Below are 15,255 nucleotides of genomic sequence, written 5' to 3'. Positions count from 1 at the left end.
ACTTATTTTTTACTTTTTAAAATTAAAGATAATACAAATAAAAATTCCAACTAATGCCTGGTGTAAAATTATTGAATTAAATATGAAGTGTTGCATTTTATTTTGGAACTAATTTATCTATAGGCTCCTAGGCTTACAAAATTGTTTTGATGTGGCGAACCAGTCACGAATCACTATGTTCCTAAAATATTTTAGATTGTTATTTAAAAATAATAGAAATCATTATTACAAACTATATTTTGTGCTTGAAACTGTAATTTTATGATACTAAAATACTCTTCTTTATATGTTGCGTTTTGGAACATAAAAACTATATAACGTTTATGTTTTTTATGTTGTAGTCTTTGTATACTTAATATTGATAATCCAATCTGGCTGGCGTACATATATATATATATATATATATATATATAATTTGTGAACCAGTAAAAAATTCATAAAAATAATGTTGCCATCTGTTAAACGTTAAACAATTTGCACACATATGTATATATATCGCCAATACTATTGAAGAACTTGAATTAGTGCATTACTTTCATAGTTATTGCCTAAGTTGTATGCCAAATAAGCTGTATAGGCATTTGAATAATTATTTTTTAGATAGCCAACGACCTAAAAAAAAATATTTATTTGTGCAAAATTTAAACTCTAGTTTAAATATACCTAAATGTTTATGGCGCTAAAAGCCACCTTGTAGTGCACCATAAAATCGTCTTCTTATTACACATAACTAAAAAAATGTCTAAATATTTATTATGCGTTTTAATGGTTCCAGTTCCGTGGAACCAGTTCCGGATCAGCATGTATGTGGATCGCAGTGGCAACGCCGCGCTCTGCACGTTTTTAAAAGCCGGCCAAATTCAGTCCCAAACGAATTCAAAACAAATCGAAAGGATCCTTCCCAGCGAATACCCAGGATGTTCCATAACTCAAATTTTTTCGAGCCGGGCAAATCGAAGCCAGAGCGAAGCTTCGTCCAATTGGCGGTGAAGCAAAACCAACGCCTCGATGGGCGGCGCTCCAACGAGTCCCGCGATGTGGAGCTGACCTTCGGCAAGGATTGGGGCTCCGTGGCGGTGTCCATGGGCGATACGAAGGTACTGGCCCAAGTGACCTGCGAAATGGGACCGCCGGCCTTGTCGCGGCCCAACGAAGGCAAAATCCACCTGAACGTATATCTTGGCGGTGTTGCTTTTCTGGACGAGGCGCATACCACACATGACCAGCGATCGCTAAAACTGAACTCCCTGCTCGAGAGGACCTTCCGCAGCTCTAGAAGCATCGATCTGGAATCTCTGTGCGTGGCCGTCGAGAAGCATGTGTGGTGCATCCGTGTCAACGTCAATGTGCTCAATCACGACGGGAATCTGTATGGTAAAAGCACCAATCTCAAGATGAAAAGCGTGATTACCTCACAAATGATCAAAAGCTATCAGTTGGAGCCATACTTTGGCCATACTTTCATTTTTAAAGAATAATCTTCATATTAGTTTTATATTTTTATATATCTATATATCTCAATTCTTTCTTATAGACGCCAGCACCATAGCCACTTTGGCTGCATTGATGCACTTCCGTCGACCGGATGTCTGGTATAAGGACGGCGAACTGCGCATCTTTAAGAAAAAGGAGCGCGAATTCATTCCACTGCTTTTCCACCACTATCCCGTCAGTGTAACCTACTGTGTTTACAAGAGCAGTGTGCAACCAATACTGGATCCTACGCTGCTGGAGGAGAACGCCGCCGATTCGGTAATTGTCCTGAGCTTTAACTCCTTCCAGGAGCTGTGCAGCCTGACTGCCGGAGGCACTGCACCCACAAATGCCCGCATCATCATGCAGTGTGCCCGCAATGCGGCGGTTCGTTGCAAGTCTCTGTTGAATTTCGTACGCAAAGCTTTGGCGCTGGACGAAGAGTGTCGATCGCAGGGCGATCAATCGGTCGATGGGCTGGTGGCACTGATTTTAAATACGGAGCACAAGTTGAGCTACAACAAACTGATGGGCAGACAGAAACAGGAGCAGCAACCTCCGCCAAGCGAGAAAATGCAGTTGGATAATAACGAGAGCAGTGAGACGCCTGTGGCCAACGAAGAGCCGTCCAAAGAGGAAAGTGCTGGCGCACCGATGGACACCAGCGACTGGCTGCCACACGATGAGGACTCCCAGGAACTGCCCATGCGCTCGGAAGCAAGCCCATCGAAGGCAGGCCTTAAAGGCAAACAAAGTCGCGGCAAATACAAGGCGAACAAAAAGACACCGCCGAGGAAGCAAAGTAAGTTGGCAATCATGGCTGGAGTCCCATTAATAACGCATTGATTCTTCTCCAGATCACAGCGACTCCGAGGAGGAAGCCAAGCGATACATCTAGCCGTTGTGATAGTCGTGTAGTTAAGAGAAAATGCTTTCTATTAAGTTTTATTTAGGCTTATATGTATGGCTAAAATCAGTCTAGGCTTTAACATAAATCGTTTAATGCGTAATTCCAATTGATTTGTGGAACCGATGTTCGTCTAAGTTAGGCTTAAACTAGAGCTCTAAATATATCTCCAAACCGCCGGGGCAAACGACACGATGTTTTAGTTTAAATATTGCAAATTATTTCGTTCGTTATTTCTCTGTTTGTAGCGATAATTGGTATTGGCTTCCGGATTCAATTTGCTTTCACATTGAAGTCTAATTGTGTTTTGATTCGCTTAAAGTATCTGGTTACTACTAACTGATGTCTAGCCAGAGCCCCACTTCACTTAACATGATGTATAATACAAACGATCAAATAAACATGTCTTTAAGCCTAAGAATACGAATTGCTATTTGATTGAGTGTGTTGTGTTTTCTGTTAATTCTCTTGTAAATTTACATAGTTTATTTAATGTAGTGCGTGTATAAAGAGCTATTAACAACGGACCAAGGCTACAAATAGTTTTTGTAAATTTCTTTTTTAATATTAGACTCACTTTCGCAACATACTAGTTTATTTATTTTTAATTTTTGTTTGTTTTGTTTTTCGTGGGAGCACCAGTTGCCTTCTTCCTTACGTTCTTTCATTGCTGTTTTACTTTTCGCATATTACTTGTGTTCCGGGGAGTCGGGGGAAAGGCTTAAGGGTTTGGGCAGTGGTGGCTTATGGGTATAGGATTGGGTTTCTTGGGGGTCACACGGATGAGGATGAGCCATTGCACTATCAATATTCTCGTTCATCCCTATTCTGGTCAACAATGCCGACGTCCAGCAAATGCAGCAACAATGTGAGAAGTTTGGTTGTTAATTTCTTTTGATCGGCAGTTGGCCAGCGTTAAAAGGAGTAGACGTCGTCGGCGTCCTCCTCCTCCCTCCGCCCGCCGACGCGCCTTCAGGTGGTGTCGTTGCCAAGGCCGTTCTTCTGGTCCAGCTTATTCGAGCCCATCTTCACCATGTACACGAAGAATGTGATGATCTCCTTCTCCTTGATGGGTATTGTCTTGAAGTGTTTCATAATTGTCTGCGGGAGAAGAGTAGAGGTTTGCAACTTGATTAAAACAGGGTTTAGAAAACCTTATAAAGGGCATGGCACATTTTTCTGCCTTTTCTTTAGAGTGGAGGCTACTACAAGAGGGCCAACTATGGAGCATCACGGAGCACATTAGACCAGCGTGTTACCCCACTGAAATCCGGCAACAGAAAGTGGACATAGCCTGCTCAATTCGTTAACTAGGTCAAACTTACATCCGCCAGCTGCGCCCGCTTCATGCCCTGCCTCGTTTGGACCTTGAAGTGGCGCTTGTAGCGTCGCAGCGTGCTCACGCCCAGCTGGTAGAGATCGGGGAACTCGTGCAGGTCCGTGTCCGTCTCGTTGCTGTCGTCCTCGCTGTCCTTGCGCCGACGCTTGGTGCGCACCGACTGGATGCGCTCCTTGTGGTGGTCACAGATGTAAATGTGCTGCGCGGCCGGATCGCTGCTGAGCTTGAGCCGCTTTTGGGCCACCGTCTTCTGGATGCGCTTGGAGTAGCTGGCGTAGCCAGCCTGGTTGCGACACCGCTCCATGTCGTCGATTAGGCAGCACGTTTGGTCCGTGTGCCCGCGACTGTCCTCCTCGCCGGTGCTGAATCCGTTGTTCATCCTGTTCCCGATCCTGGCCGATTGCTTTCGAGTTCCTATCCAATCCCCCTTCCTGCTCTGCTTGCTGCTTCTCTGATTTTCTCCGTTTCGCTCCTTTGTCTCCTCTTTCGTCTTTCTCACTTTCGACTATTGCTTTGCTTTGTTTCTCTTTGCAAGAAAAAAATTTTCTTTCGACAGCGCGATGTGACCAAACTGGGAAATGGGGAAATTCCTCCGCAGCTGGCAAGAGCGGACAATTTGAAACTGTTTGCAGTTTCTCAAATATCTTAAATATCAAGTGCATTTTTTTCCAGATTATCGATCAATATTTTTTAATTGGTATTAATAATCGCACAAAATATTAATTAAATAAATATTAGTTAATTTCAGTACTTAAATTTAAAAATACCGTGTACCAAAATATAGTTACCTTTTCCAGCATTGATTCCAATTCCGATAGGTACCGCACACCGGTACGATAGTTGAGCCAATTACCGTTTTTGTCATCACTAGCTCACGTTAGTGCAATGAAATTTGAATTTCCTTTTTCTCAGGCGTATCTGACTGCTTGTCTATATAGAATATTATTATACTCGTCTTCAGACCAATTCTTGATTGTAGTTTCTGAGACGGGGGACTAACAAGCATATATTTGTTAAATGCATCGACGCAAGGAATTTTCACCGTAGTGAGTTGGAGAATTAAACAGAATCATTCAAAAAGACTGGGAAAAGGAATACGCAGAATTTTCTGCAAATAAACAACGGGGTTACTGCAAACTTTTCCCAGGCACATTAAAAAAAATCTTAGCTATAACGTATGTGACAATTATATTTTGAATAAATGAATAATAATGTGACCAATGTAACGTTTTCGATAACGTATCGTACATCTTATTCAGTTGTTGCAGTACAACACTGCTAGGCAGCAATTTCCAGCCCTGGAAAAATACCAAAAAATCTACCATCTCTCCAAAAACGAAATCATAAACGCTTACCAGGGACATCATCGATTTTCTACACCAAATTAAAAGAAACCTATAAGTTATAGATTTGCTACACCAAATTGAAATAAAATCAATCTCTTCAACCTTAAGTCCTTGGCTATTTCCACGTACACGAGTGTGGCCAAATAATTCCACGACATTTGCGGATGTCGCGGTAACCTAAAACACAAAAAAAAAAGAGATTGCAATATTTCGGAGATAAAAACCCTCAAAAATGCCGCCTGGAACGCAAATTGCCAGCGACAGCGATATGGAGACCGCTCTGGAGGAGTTCAAGCAGCGCCAGGGACGCCGCAACAGCATCGGCTCGGCCAAGTACGCGTGCAGCATGCCCAAATGCGAGGCCACATTCAAGCGGCTGGACCAATTGGATCGCCATGAGTATCATCACACAGGGATTGTGAGTATAGTTAGAGTATGTTAAGTGTAAGCCAGTAGTAACGCCGCCACCACTTTGCAGAAGAAGCACGCCTGCTCGTACGAGGGTTGCGACAAGACGTACTCGATTGTGACGCACTTAAAGAGGCATCTGCGCAGCACCCACGAGCGTCCGGAGTCGGCGGCCAAGAAGACGGTGAAGTGCGCGCTGGAGGAGTGCAGCAAGATGTTCATCTCGGTTAGCAACATGACCCGCCACATGCGCGAAACCCACGAGAGCCCAAAGGTCTATCCGTGCAGCCAGTGCAGTGCCAAATTCTCGCAAAAGCTCAAGCTGAAGCGCCACGAGATCAGGGAGCACACGCTGGAGTATCCGTACAGCTGCTCGAAGTGCTCGCGCGGCTTCTACCAGCAGTGGCAGTGCCAGAGTCACGAGCCCAGCTGCAAGCTGTACGAGTGTCCCGGCTGCCCGCTGCAGTTCGACAAATGGACGTTGTATACGAAGCATTGTCGCGACTCGTTGCACGGCAAGAATCGCCATAAGTGCGACCGCTGCGATAGTGCCTTCGACAAGCCGAGCGAACTGAAGCGTCACCTCGAGGTGAAGCACAAGGAGGCGGCGCAGACGGATGAGTGCGCCACCTCCTTCACCTGCAACGAGGAGGGATGCGGCAAGAGTTACTCGTACCTCAGGAATCTACGCCAGCACATGCTCACCGCCCACTCGGGCAGGCGTTTCGAGTGCCAGGCCTTGGACTGCGGCCGCTGTTTCAGCAGTGCGCAGAATCTGGCGAGACATCTGCTCAGGGATCACAAAGATGGTGCGACGAAAAAGGAATTGAAAGCCAAGAAGAAGGACAAGAGTAAGACTGGAGAAGGGGGCAAAACTAAGTCCACATCCCGCAAGCGACGACGCGATGCTGGACGCAGCAAACATTCGAGGCTATCCAAACTGGCCTGCCTGCAATTGGACAAGGAAGATGATGAGGCGGTGCGCGAGCGACAGCCTTTGGTCCTCGAAAAGATCACCCAGTCGCTGAAGGATGACCCCGTCGAGGAGCTGCTGGCACAGACCCTGCAGGATGAAGAGGAAAAGGAGCAGGAGTAGAGCAAAAGGCCATTCAAAGGGACGGGAGTGAGAAGGTCTGGTCAAGAGGCTAACAATTGAATGACTACTTTAATTTAAACCACAACTTCTAAAAGAGAAACAACTAATTTATCAGTAAATACTTAGGATTTGCGTTCAGAAACATCCGAAATTGCATTAATTTGCATAAATTAGTAAGCTATTATTAGTAGTATTCGCCTGGAGCGAATTAGTTTATTTACTTTAAGCTTACAGTTGCAAACATTCCCTGACTTCAACTAGAGTTCCGAAACTCTCGGGCATCCAGAGAGAAAACCAATAATATCCATTGTGTATATACGCGCAAAACTAAATAAAATAAACTCCTCTAAGTAAAAATAAGAACAATATGAACCTCTGACATAGTTCTTTTGTCTGTTTCTATTTTATTAAACAATCTTCTAAAACCAAAAAAAATGCTTAATGCGCGTGGACGCGATGGCGATGGAGGACTGCAGGAGTGCGGATCGATTGCATACGAGTGCCAATTCAGGTGGCTACAGCGAGTTGATGATCTTCCGGCTTCGCATCTGCTCCATCCAGCTCTCGTACTGCTGCTCCGGCGTCTGCGGCTCCTGGTAGTAGTGCTGCGGCGGCTCGCCCTCCTCCAGGCGCACGAAGTAGTGGCAGTGCTTGTACTCCACTTTGCCGAAGCGACCGCGAGCATGCCGCCTCACGCCCTTGAAGACGCGTCCCTTGCCCACGAAGGATTCGGCTGGTAGGTAAGAACAGACAAAGATTCATCAATATAATGGTTAGTGATGAAGAAACTAATGATAATCCATCATTCATAGTGGATACATAGATTCCTTGTGCCCCTGCGGCTCACCTATCCACAGATTGCTCTTGTACTCCACGTTATGCCGCTCCACGGCTATTTGCTGGGCCTCCAGTATGGTCTCCTTCACATCGGTGGCCCCCTTTTTGAGCACAAAGTTCAGCTGCTTCAGCGCCTCGTCGACGGACATTCCGCGAACAAAGGCAGCGATGTACCACATCTTGTCCGGACTGTATTTGATGTTGCTGCGCATGTGGCAGACATACTGTGCAATGCAAGTGGATTAGAGGATTGCAGCTGGAGGGGTAACAGCAGTGCGTTCGAAATATGTATCTTACAGCATTTCTGGGCTCCTCGTCCGTTTCCTGCGGCGGATGCACGGTCTTGTTGTACTCCAGCCATTTGCGGGGTCCGTAGTTGTACTTGTTCCACTTGGCGCACAGCATTCCGGCGGAAGCGGCCGTGTGCAGGGATTTCGACTGGAGGGCAGGTGGTGAAACTGGTGATATGGCTGGTGATATTGAGCTGCTATCCGCCGATCGGAGGAGCGCTGCTCCCTGTGGCGCCTGCAGGCGCAGCTGGGACATTTGCCGGATCACCTTGTGCATCTTAGCTTGCTTGAGTTATCACAGCAAATCCAGGCAATTCAATCCGGAAGGGAAAACGCAGACTTTCCGTAAAAAAAATAATCGCGTAATCTGCCAGTGTGACCAATGGCAGCAGGTATGCCGTGGACCTAAAACGTACCGCACAAGCGGCTGATCTGCGAGCGGTATGGCAGCGTTTGATTAGGATATGTAAACATCTGGCAGCGCTATCGATATTGCTTGAAAATATATTTATTTATTAGATTTAAAAAAAAACTTGTAAAAGCAAGTTGGTACGACATAAAATTATTAACTTAAATAAGAGCATATCAGCAATTCACATTTAGAAGCCATTAAAATAATGCATTGAAACGGAAACATTTATCTCCACACAAATTAGCAATTAATACACATTTTCATAAAAATATGAAACCTAACAATTAAAGTACCCATTTGGAATTGACCATCTTTAAAGTATATTAAAATTGAAAGACATAAATATTCCTTATGCACTATGTAACTATTCTAGTTCAATATTATACACTTAAGTTGATCGTTCTCAACAGCGCGTCGCGCTCACTTTTGAATCGCCCAACGATCTGGCATCCCTGCGTGAAATTTGAAATTGTATCTGAGGAATTGCTAGCCATCTGAGTGCTGCATTCGGTGGCGTGAAGCGAAAGTTGCCTGGTGTAAAGTGCGGAGCGCTCGCGTTCGAAACGGAAATTCAACGGGCGCCAGTTTTGATTCAAATTCGCGTATGCAAATGCAATCGATGGTAATTGAACGGCGAAACATTTATATTTGCGTGTTATCTGATACATATATCCAGCCATCGAAAATGTTTACCGGAGTTTCGAGGGCTCATTGTTTGTTTTCATTAATTTGCATTGCCAGTTTGCTCTGCCTCGGTTAGCCGGCGAATTTGCTCGTATAGTCGAATTGCACTACATTCCGAGATCTCGTGATTGCGAATCTAAACCATCTGGATAAATGGGAAAACCCATTTTCACTGCAGCGTTCTCATTTTCGAGGCAGAATTAATTTGCACCAACGCACATGCGAAAATGTTGCATATCGTGCAATTAAAACTTATAGATTTCAAAGCTCATTTAGTTAAAACTTTGAAAAAAGTGTATTTACCTTTTTCGAATTTTAAAAAATATATACATTTTTTTAATTTCCGAATGGATATAAGCTTGTGTATATGAACATAAAAATCATAAATTTATATGTGATTCCATTTTCGAAATAAACGTTCTTCCATATGTACATATGGCCCAACAAAATGACACATCAAATGGTCGAAACTTTTGCTAACGGAAATTACAGACTTCCCACACGAAACTCACCTTTGAAATTTTTTTCGAGTGGGATGCTCGCTACATACATGTGTAGATAATGAAAAAATAAAACTTTTGCTATCGTTTTGGTTGTTTGAGAGCTTTGCGTTTGTTCCGAGATCGCTCTCCCGAGTCTAAAAACTAGAGACTACATTGGTTGGGTATTGAGTAGGCGATCTGGCACGAGCAGTTCACCCATGTATCTCTGGCGGTGCTAAGATGTATCTTACAGATACTGTGCGCCATTAGTCGTCGTTTAAATCTTGCTGCGTTCGCTGCCGAGGTAGAGCAAACACCAAATGTCAAATAGCAAATCAAAATATAAATAATACAAACAATACCAATTGAAAGTGAACTTTACTTATTAACAGCACAACACGCGACGCGCCAACAAATTGCTTGAAACATTTTTTTCCAGTGTTGCAGCACCAGTGAAAAGTGCACCGACCAAATAAATTCCCAAAATATACGCATATTAAACAAAATCTGACAAAAAAACACAAACACAAAAGCCAAAATCAATAAACTAATGTCGCAGCTGTGTTTGCACCTCCGACATTTTGTGCAGTGTAGAATTCGATCTGTATATGCACGTCTATATATACATGTGCATATATACCTAGATATAGGCGGACTCTGCTGGGCGTAGCACACAGCTTCCAACTTTTTAGATTTATTTTTAGACAATGATCGTTTTTTCCACTATTTTGATGTGTTTTTTTTTCGTATTCATATCTTAACCATCTGGGCAAGATTGTATGGCAATTCCAGTAGTGACTGTTGCCAAATATATTCAATTGATGTGCAAAAAAAAGAAGAGAAGTGTTCAAAAAGGGTCTCAAACCTTTTACTTCAAAACTGAAGGTTATTTCGTTAATTAGTAGTTACAAGTTCAAATGATGATCAAATAAATGGGAAACGAAGAAATATTTTTAGAAACTTTCGCCAGCTTTTGCATTTAAATGCAAATTGCACGCTTAGGAAGTTATTTATGCAAATTTAGCAACTTTCAGTTAACAATTGTGTTCGCCTGGCAACGCATTTCAATTTTTAGCCTGCAATTTGTGGGCCACGAAATTAACTGTCTTATTTATATTGACACATTCGCCAGTCATTTTGAATGCCAGCCGCATGATCAATTTGTTGAATGTTAAATGGTGTACACCATATGGCGCGTTCTACAGCGAATTTTTAGGTTGTTTTTTTTTCCTCTCTCTCGCTTAATTATAATTCATTTTCTTGTCTATGAATGGCAGCCGCCCATCAATGAACTCGAATCGCCCACACTCGGCGGAAAAACTGGGCATAAAAAGTGGAAAATGTGTCAAATGTCACCTGCACAAAACCGCCTACAACTTGTGGGATTCTTTTCCGCCACAGAAACCTACGTACACTGCAAAAAATATCCAGCTCAAATACTTACTTAAGGTCTTGATTTCTTCAAGTACTTGCAACTGAAATAATATTTTGAATCGTTCGATACCAATTGCATTTTCAACTTTTCCTTGAAAGTTATCTTCAATTTAAACTAAAGTTGTGTGGGAAGGGCTGGCTGGCTGGCTTTCAATCTGGCTAAAAGTCTAATGGCTTTTTGGCCGTTATTTTGTTATTTTGGCCAACCTGTTTGACGGCCCATTACGTCACCATCACCATCATCGCGATGCTGAGCGTAGAACGCGCCAAAATCTAAGCATGCAGCAAAAAGAAAAAAATCCAAAAGCAAACATGAAACCGTCAAAAATGTCTAAAAACAACAAATCAGATTTTAGAATTAGACAACAATATATGAACGACCCGACTGATACCCTAGCATTTTGCTGCAGTGAAAAGGAGATGATTGAAATCATTTAAACAAAAAAAAAATAAAATAAAATAAATAATAAAAAGAAGTGAGAACCTAAAGTGATTTGTTAAAAAATTAACAAGAAACCGTTTTAATGAAAACAAAAGCTACTAAATATAAAAATATAATATAAACAACCTTACATGCAAAGAAATATAATTAAAACCTAATAATATAATAATAATCGATAAAAATAAGTTCAAATTATCGGATGACATGCATTTTATTGATTTTTTGGCATTGACAGTTTAATAGTAACGAATAATTTGAAAAGAAACTGAACCGTGTAATAAAGATACTCGTAATTGGCCCGACATCCGACTTCAGACATTAGATATCCGACCAGCCCTAACCACCCCGCCCACTCCGCGATTCCCAAGGCCAACAGATCTTGATTATGATGTTAAGCGAGAGAGAGAGAGAGAGCGGGCGAGTGGGTGCGAATGAGAGAGGAAGATCGCAGACGTTGAGATAGAGATATGTGGAGATACTAAAAAACAGAGACACTCAGCATTTGCCGAGTTGAAGAATATAGTTTTTGTTTTTGGCTTTCGTGTTTTATGCTCTTTTTTTTTTTTTTTGGTTTTCGGTTTTCGTTTTTGGAATCTCAACTCATGTTGGCCAAGGTTGAGTTTATATAATAAATAAAGCCGCGCGTGTGTGTGCGTCTCTTTTGACCATATGTTATAATAATTCTCGATTCCGATCGCCAGCTGTGAAGATGCAAGCGTAAAGTGCTAAGTTCTTGGATGCAAGCCCAACGAAATCGATATACAAATTCGAGAGAAAGTAGAAATACAGCAAAAAGTAAAGTAATCAGCTCAGCGAATAAAGAAGTTAGAAAGTCGACAAAATGAGTGGAGATTCCATCCACCGAAGAAGAATGGCTCTTCACTGCCCCATAACGAGCCTGATTCTGCTCCTGATCGCCATGTCCGCCCATGGTTACAACATCGACCTGCCCAGCTACGTCCGTTTCCGGCAGTCCAGCAACTCGATGTTCGGATTCAGCATTGCGATGCACAAGGGTCGCAGTGGATTCTACGGCAATCAGAATAAGTAAGTTTAACTAATTGTTAGCCAAGCATAGATCTAGATAAATATATTTTCATATAACTAAGTTGAGAAGTTAGCGTTTCATTTCGATTCCAAGGCAACAAGCTGAATTGAAATAAAATTGTAAATAATTGGAAAATTTTCAGAATTTTCAGCCTACTTGGATTACTTATATTCATTACAACTTCCGAATAGGGTCATTTATTTTGCTTTATCTTCGAGCGACCCTCTTGACATTTCTTTTCAATAAATTATCTTCGTTGGAAGAAATGTGCTTTAAAATGAAACTCATTAAAGATAAGTAAATCATATGGGATTAAAGCACGCTTTCCAGTTAATGCAGTCTGTATAGTCGTTTTATCTGAATTGCTGAATTTCTGAATTCACGCCGCTATCGGTTACTCTTTCCATTTCACTTATTTGTACTACGATCTAAAAGATGCTGGTGTTCATCCATCATATAATATCATGTAAAAATACCAGATAAGACCAACTATGATATGAATATAACATGTGATATATAGTATACAATATATATTATTTATTAGGGTCATCTTTTTTCCTCAATTAAGTAGAGCTCTTGTTTTGATAAAGTTAAGTGTGCCCAAAAAGAAGAATTCCGCCGATATGAAAGAAAAGGGAAAAATCAGTGCATCGGAAGTACTTCGTTTTCTTGCTGGCGATAAAAGAATTCATTCAATTCACGCAAGTTTCCGGGATTTCACAGTTCAATTCCTTCTTTTTCGAAAACTTTCCAGCACGGTAGTGTCCTTTTCACATGTCAGTAAGAAGCCCCAAAACTGAATGCTGTTCATATTCATATTCATATGATTCTAGCGACTATTAACGTTATCAGTCGCGTAGAAAACTAAGAGATACTTTGGTCATGACAGACCGCTTCTTGAGTCTTTTTTTTTCGCAGCCTATGCGTCCATTGGTGTAGATAATCCAGTGACATGTTAATCTTCAAGTCGAGATTCCCGGCTATCTGCACTAGGCTCCCAGCACGCAGGCATGCCGCCTGCCTCCAATCTTGAGGAGCGTGAAAATATGCATCTAGAATGCTAAACGCCCATTAGTTTCAATCGCAATGAGATAGCGTCGCCCATTCGGGTAAAGATTCATTGATAAATTTACGAGCGTGTCGCATCGGACGGCACTGGTCGGTCGGTCGGTCGGTCATTTAAATCTATCTGGGACACTTCGCCCCAACCGCCGGACTTTCGAGCGGAAAGTTTATTGGGGTCTTTTCCAGGGCCCCTTTCTGACCCCTGACAAATGGCGAAAAACATATTTTCATTTCATTTCCCGCCCATGCGATCCACCCAGTACTTTCACGCTATTCATGTGAGCCGTTCGATCGTTCGGAGCGATAGCCTTTCTGAACCCGCAAAGTTCAGCTTGATGGACCGTGTTAATCGCGCAGTTTCAGGCCTGCACTGCACGAAAATCCCAGTGAGTCGTCAAATAGTTGCTTTGTTCTACTAGAAAATCATAGTATAAATGATTAAAATCAATGTAGATTTTATTCAATCGTTAAGGTGTTATTCAATTGTTAACTTTGCACCACAGTGCAATAATTTTGTACATTTTTATTGCAAATATTCTATAATTACTGTGTACTGTGTATTACATTTAGGCGGTAGTCTGCTTGGACTTTTCGCACGTTAGCTGGATGGTTTAGCCGGAGTTGGGGGTCTAGTGCTAGGTCCACTATGAGCAAAGTTCGAGAGGACTGAAGAACCAAAGATCCATACCATACCATCGATGGAGAGAGTGGCCGGGTGAAAAGTGGAAGGAGTGGGCACCAGGCTATCAGGGCAACAGCATCTGGCTACGTGTGTGAATGGCTTTTTGGCCGTTTGCACTTTTTTTACCGCCATAAGTCTCTATAATCCATTTATACACACCGCTCGGGCCAAAGATTCAAAAAAAAAAAATGAAAAAAAACCAACGAAAAAAACGAGCTGCTGCGCTAAGTGCACTTAAAAGCAACGAAAATTATTTAAATGCAGCGTTAAAATTGTTTACAATTCAATAAACAGACGCAAACACACGCGGCATTCGGTTAGACCCTGCCCCAGAAGTGGCGACAACTGAAGATACAGATACAGATACAGCTACAAAGATACATAGATATAAAAGGCCGAACAAAAAGTTAGCACTCAGTGACTTTAGAACCAAGTTGACTGCTCTCCGAATGCTCTTTAAACGTAGTTTTGAAAATGTCGTATAGATCTGAGCAATAGAGATGTTGCATCTTTTAAGGTACAAGTATCTTAAAGCTTGCAGACATCAAAATCAAGTGACATAATGTTGTAAGCTGCGCCCAGACTATATTGATAGTATCACTATCTACCAGTAGACTCTATATAGTATATTAGTATTAATATATATATGTTATTTTAATATACATATTAATATTAATCTCCCAGCTGGGCAGGCAAGGGCATTACTTTTGCGGTCTTTGCATCGTTAAAAGTCTAAGATCACTCGACTCCATGGGATAATTGTGCGCTTAACTCTGAAGACAAAGATACACAGGCAATTCGAGATACGCAGTGAGGAAAGTGCTGAACACAAGGTGGCTAAGTAACTAGATGTGCTTATTGTTTATAAGGCAACAGCCCCCGAAGTCGTTGGCCAATATGTATGTATGTGGTTTGCCCTGAGAGGCGGCAATTAATACACGATGTAACCGTATTTGCCGAAGAATTCTACGTGAGCCTATATCTACCGTTCTACCTTGAATAGCATATGTATCTATGTATCTCTAGCTGTAGCTGGGCATCTATGCAATGTACCTGTATCTGCCGCAGAGCGACATAGTTATCTGCGTGGTGCGTTCTATTTACGGTCAAGTGTTTGGATACAAAGCGGCAAGGTTGTCGCCGCTTCACCCAATTGGCCAAATAAAGTCGTTTGTCCGTTATCCAGAACGAGAGTCGATCGGTTGGTTGCTTGGTTGGCTAGCTGGCTAGCTGGCTAGCTGGCTAGCTGGTCACAAGTTTCCTTATAGACGGACATTATGGTCGGACCAACTCATTAGCCTGACCCCGTT

At 42.3% G+C, this 15,255-nt stretch overlaps 5 protein-coding genes across 10 annotated transcripts in view; 3 read left to right on the top strand and 2 right to left on the bottom strand.

Moving 5' to 3' along the window:
• Positions 1 to 781: 781 nt before the first annotated feature.
• Positions 782 to 2,643, top strand: Rrp45. Of its 2 annotated transcripts, none has more exons than NM_001298424.1 (3): positions 782 to 1,374; positions 1,535 to 2,275; positions 2,331 to 2,643. In NM_001298424.1, the coding sequence occupies exons 1-3, from the start codon at positions 918 to 920 to the stop codon at positions 2,369 to 2,371; spliced, it is 1,239 nt and encodes a 412-aa protein (NP_001285353.1). In that variant the 5' UTR covers positions 782 to 917; the 3' UTR covers positions 2,372 to 2,643. The 2 variants fall into 2 exon arrangements, with proteins under 2 accessions (NP_001285353.1, NP_573163.1); NM_132935.3 differs by having other exon boundaries at positions 2,331 to 2,595.
• On the bottom strand, positions 2,404 to 4,765 carry Sap30 (SIN3-associated polypeptide 30). Of its 2 annotated transcripts, NM_001298423.1 has the most exons (3): positions 4,508 to 4,765; positions 3,706 to 4,363; positions 2,404 to 3,481 (listed from the first exon to the last, which is right to left on the bottom strand). In NM_001298423.1, exons 2-3 carry the CDS (start codon positions 4,096 to 4,098, stop codon positions 3,353 to 3,355), a joined length of 522 nt encoding a protein of 173 aa, NP_001285352.1. In that variant the 5' UTR covers positions 4,099 to 4,363; positions 4,508 to 4,765; the 3' UTR covers positions 2,404 to 3,352. The 2 variants fall into 2 exon arrangements, with proteins under 2 accessions (NP_001285352.1, NP_573162.1); NM_132934.4 differs by lacking the exon at positions 4,508 to 4,765 and having other exon boundaries at positions 3,706 to 4,296.
• A 274-nt stretch (positions 4,766 to 5,039) lies between these two features.
• CG9609 (uncharacterized protein) lies at positions 5,040 to 6,933 on the top strand. The gene is made up of 2 exons (NM_132933.3): positions 5,040 to 5,483; positions 5,544 to 6,933. Exons 1-2 carry the CDS (start codon positions 5,298 to 5,300, stop codon positions 6,567 to 6,569), a joined length of 1,212 nt encoding a protein of 403 aa, NP_573161.1. The 5' UTR covers positions 5,040 to 5,297; the 3' UTR covers positions 6,570 to 6,933.
• Positions 6,934 to 6,955: 22 nt separating this feature from the next.
• Positions 6,956 to 8,115, bottom strand: mRpL22 (mitochondrial ribosomal protein L22). The gene is made up of 3 exons (NM_078655.4): positions 7,704 to 8,115; positions 7,417 to 7,630; positions 6,956 to 7,302 (listed from the first exon to the last, which is right to left on the bottom strand). The coding sequence occupies exons 1-3, from the start codon at positions 7,971 to 7,973 to the stop codon at positions 7,085 to 7,087; spliced, it is 702 nt and encodes a 233-aa protein (NP_523379.2). The 5' UTR covers positions 7,974 to 8,115; the 3' UTR covers positions 6,956 to 7,084.
• Positions 8,116 to 8,613: 498 nt separating this feature from the next.
• The window catches only part of if (inflated), a 31,246-nt gene continuing 24,604 nt past the window's right edge, over positions 8,614 to 15,255 (top strand). For 2 of the 4 annotated variants that reach the window (NM_167544.2, NM_078654.2), the window contains exons 1-2: positions 8,614 to 8,730; positions 11,852 to 12,197. In NM_167544.2, the coding sequence (NP_728021.2) occupies positions 11,992 to 12,197 (206 nt within the window). In that variant the 5' untranslated portion in view covers positions 8,614 to 8,730; positions 11,852 to 11,991. Of the gene's footprint in view, positions 8,731 to 9,502; positions 9,579 to 10,973; positions 11,185 to 11,851; positions 12,198 to 15,255 lie in introns of those variants that run through there. The other 2 variants (NM_001169306.2, NM_001169307.1) reach the window with 2 other exon arrangements.

Source organism: Drosophila melanogaster, chromosome X (assembly GCF_000001215.4).
Source record: "Drosophila melanogaster chromosome X".
Lineage (NCBI taxonomy): Eukaryota > Metazoa > Arthropoda > Insecta > Diptera > Drosophilidae > Drosophila > Drosophila melanogaster.
The sequence above is the reverse complement of the archived record's forward strand: the minus strand, read 5'-3'. Positions and strand labels throughout refer to the sequence as shown.

Bases quoted from the DNA above. Each gene is read 5' to 3' on its own strand.
- CG9609 (NM_132933.3), top strand. From the start codon at position 5,298: ATGCCGCCTGGAACGCAAATTGCCAGCGACAGCGATATGGAGACCGCT. The intron at 5,484-5,543 runs GTGAGTATAGTT...ACCACTTTGCAG, and splicing joins AGTATCATCACACAGGGATT to AAGAAGCACGCCTGCTCGTA.
- Rrp45 (NM_001298424.1), top strand. From the start codon at position 918: ATGTTCCATAACTCAAATTTTTTCGAGCCGGGCAAATCGAAGCCAGAG. The intron at 1,375-1,534 runs GTAAAAGCACCA...TCTTTCTTATAG, and splicing joins TCACGACGGGAATCTGTATG to ACGCCAGCACCATAGCCACT. The intron at 2,276-2,330 runs GTAAGTTGGCAA...ATTCTTCTCCAG, and splicing joins GACACCGCCGAGGAAGCAAA to ATCACAGCGACTCCGAGGAG.
- Sap30 (NM_001298423.1), bottom strand. From the start codon at position 4,098: ATGAACAACGGATTCAGCACCGGCGAGGAGGACAGTCGCGGGCACACG. The intron at 3,482-3,705 runs GTAAGTTTGACC...CTTCTCCCGCAG, and splicing joins AGCGGGCGCAGCTGGCGGAT to ACAATTATGAAACACTTCAA.
- mRpL22 (NM_078655.4), bottom strand. From the start codon at position 7,973: ATGCACAAGGTGATCCGGCAAATGTCCCAGCTGCGCCTGCAGGCGCCA. The intron at 7,631-7,703 runs GTAAGATACATA...TGCATTGCACAG, and splicing joins ACGAGGAGCCCAGAAATGCT to TATGTCTGCCACATGCGCAG. The intron at 7,303-7,416 runs GTGAGCCGCAGG...CTTACCTACCAG, and splicing joins CAAGAGCAATCTGTGGATAG to CCGAATCCTTCGTGGGCAAG.